Source organism: Mytilus californianus, unplaced genomic scaffold, assembly GCF_021869535.1.
Source record: "Mytilus californianus isolate M0D057914Y unplaced genomic scaffold, xbMytCali1.0.p SCAF_11, whole genome shotgun sequence".
Classification (NCBI taxonomy): Eukaryota; Metazoa; Mollusca; class Bivalvia; order Mytilida; family Mytilidae; genus Mytilus; species Mytilus californianus.
Genome location: NW_026262593.1, coordinates 53,754,985 through 53,758,259, shown reverse-complemented (window position 1 = coordinate 53,758,259; position 3,275 = coordinate 53,754,985). Strand labels below are relative to the sequence as shown.

Sequence of the window (3,275 nt, the reverse complement as noted above, 5' to 3'; positions counted from 1 at the left end):
TTGTCTATATCCCATTACGAGCTGCGTATTGCATTTTCTTCGTTGTTATTTGGATGTTGTCGGTTTCTGATACGGCAGTGTTACGTCTTGTTGCAGAGCCATGATATTTAATGTAGTTGTTATCGCAGTAAAATCACAAAAATATTAGATAAACTTATTCAAGTTCACATAATTCGGGATACATTAATCCAATTAAAGTATCTAGAAGTGTTTGGAATAAGACGAAATATACCCCCTTTTACTGTATAACGATCAACTTATGTGCGAAATAATGAATTGCACGATGAACGTTGAAAGCTTGTCAACAATAGTTCTAGTAACGAATGTAGTAATTACACTTTGGAATTGCAAATCGTGAACGGAATCCCTTTAATGTCCTAGACGGGAGTATATAAATATAGTAATATTATCCCAATTTCAAATCGCAAAGTTTCACTGCAGAACAAAAATGCAAATAAGCAAAATTGTAAATTGAAAACTTATTCTTAAAGAGTAGATATCCTTTTTATTCACCAGTCAAAACAAAACTGAGAATCCGTCAGGCTGTGAATGTAATCTGATCCTTGATGATCAGATAGACCAAGTTAGTCACGACCTTAACCTTTTAATGGAATTGACTCCCCATCTCATGGAAGAAACATTTCCTCCTGTATAAACATCACTTATACTCTGCATAAATTACAAACACTAATAATGTCTCGAAAGTTCATCCACTGAAGCAACACTATCATTATACCCTAGCTTCCTGGCTATTTTTTTGTGTGTGAGTTACGAGATTATCTGAAGTGGAATCTTCTTGGCATATAGTATTTGAAATATTTCTCTATTACCTACGAGAAAAGCTGTAACGTAACCTCGGGGACGGGGGGGGGGGGGGGGGGGGGTAAGGGAGGGACATTTCAATACTTAATTGATAGGGGGTGTTGCTGGGGTTCTGTTACCCCACCCTTTTCATATAATTTAGATCTCAAAAATGTATACCTTTTCATATATTGCGTAGGTAAAATTGTAACCTTTTTCCATGTTAGTTGGGTTTCGTGGGTTGTGTTGGAAAAGTGGAATATTTAAGACTAAGACTCTGCGTATTATGTTTTCTTACGGCGGGACTTTCGGCTGTAAAAATATGACAGGACTTTTCATATACAAGTTATTGGGTCTTTATCGACCTTATCATATATTTCTGATAGTTTTCCCAACCTATTCCCATATTTTCAAGCTGGAAAAAGTGACCTATTCCAGCGTCACGTCCTATCACCTTGTATATACGAAGTGCCCCCCCGAAAACGTAACAAATTTACTGTAGCTACATTATTGAAAGTCGAAGCAAAATCCAGGGGAGTCATTCCGTCATCTGTACACTTGTTGATGTCTGCATTGTTATCCAGTAACAGCTTTACTATATCTACATGATTTAAAATACAAGCAGTAATCAGGGGAGATGCTCCATCACATTTACACTTATCAACGTCTGCATTCTTGTCGAGTAACAGCTTTACTATATCTACATGATTCAAATAACAAGCCATATACAGGGGAGATGTTCCATCACCTTTACACTTATTAACGTCTGCATTCTTGTCGAGTAACAGTTTTACTATATCTATACGATTCATATCACAACACATTAACAGGAGAGATGTTCCATCATTCAAACAATGATTTATGTCTGCATTGTTATCCAGTAACAGCTTCACTATATCTAAATGATTCTCCTGACACGCCATAAACAGGAGAGATCTTCCATCGTGAACACACTTTTTTATGTCTGCCTTGTTCTTCAGTAACAGCTTTACTATATCTATATGACCCATTTCACAAGCAACCAAGAGGGGATACGTACCGTCATTATTACACTTATTTACGTCTGCATTGTACAGTAATAGCTGTTCTACTATATCGACATGATTCATCTGACAAGCCATCAGCAGAGGAGATGCTCCATTAACCTTACACTTGTTAATGTCTGCATTGTAGTCCAGTAACAGCTTTACCACAGCTTTATGATTTTTCTTACAAGCAATGAACAAGGGAGAAGTTCCATCATTTGCATATCTATTTACATCTGCCTTGTTGTCAAGTAACAGCTTTACTATATCTACATAATTCTCCTCACAAGCCGTATACAAGGGAGATATTCCTGTATGACAACTCTTATCAATGGCTGCGTTTTTGCTCAATAACAACTTTACTATATCAACATGATCCATCTGACAAGCTATCAACAGGGGAGATACTCCATCATTTCCACATTTATTAATATCTGCAGCGTTGTCAAGTAACAACTTTACCATTTCAACATGATTATACAGACAAGCAATCGCCAGGGGAGATACTCCATCTGTTGTGCACTTTTCAATATCTACCTTGTTGGACAGTAACAGCTTTACTATATCTAAATGATTCTTTTTACAGGCCATAATCAAGGGAGATATTTCATTGTATCTACACTTATTAGTGTCAGCCTTGTTATCAAGTAACAGCTGTACAACATGTATGTGATTCATCTGACAAGCAACAAATAGGGGAGATGTGTTATCATCTGAACACTTATTTATGTCTGCCTTACTGTGTAGTAATAATCTTACTATATCTAGATGATTGTTATGACAGGCAACCATCAAGGGAGTCGGTTCACCAATACTAAGCGTGTAAATGTCTGGTTTTTTGTTCAGTAACTTCTTTGCGATATAATAATCTATATGACCTTCTTGACAACTCATAGATAGAGGAGCTTTTCCCAAATGTGGACACTTATTAACGTCTGCCTTTTTTTCCAATAACATCTTCACTGCGTCAGCTTGACCTCTTTCTGATGATACATATAAAGGACTCATGCCATCACACCTACACATGTTAACATCAACACTATGATACAAACACCACTGAATAAATGGAATATCATCTTTAAAACAGCTCTGCATTAGTACAGTACCTTTGTTATAGCAGTCACAAACTTCTGCTAAAATTTTCTGCTTTGATGTTTCAAATGTTTTCAAATGTAACAAGTATCTTTCTCTGAATTTCGGTTGGTCCATATTTAAATTACAAAACACAGTACGTACTTTGCCATTTAACCAGTCCTTATCCATTCTCTGCATGTACATTTGATGATATTTCGATGGGACAATAGTGATGAACTGGTCCATATCTTCTGTAGTTTCTAACAAAAATCGTTCCTTGATTAGTTCACAGTGAGCATTTTTAATTAAACACTGGATCATCTTTTCTCCAAAATAAAAAGATAAAAAGTCAAAAAGTTTATCATGGACAGCTTT

The 3,275-nt window shown here is 36.1% G+C and overlaps 1 protein-coding gene across 1 annotated transcript; it reads right to left on the bottom strand.

Annotated features, from left to right (window-relative positions):
* Positions 1–877: 877 nt before the first annotated feature.
* Positions 878–2,890, bottom strand: LOC127720326 (ankyrin repeat domain-containing protein 50-like). Its single transcript, XM_052226895.1, has one exon. It carries the CDS (start codon positions 2,850–2,852, stop codon positions 1,242–1,244), a length of 1,611 nt encoding a protein of 536 aa, XP_052082855.1. The 5' UTR covers positions 2,853–2,890; the 3' UTR covers positions 878–1,241.
* Positions 2,891–3,275: the final 385 nt, after the last annotated feature.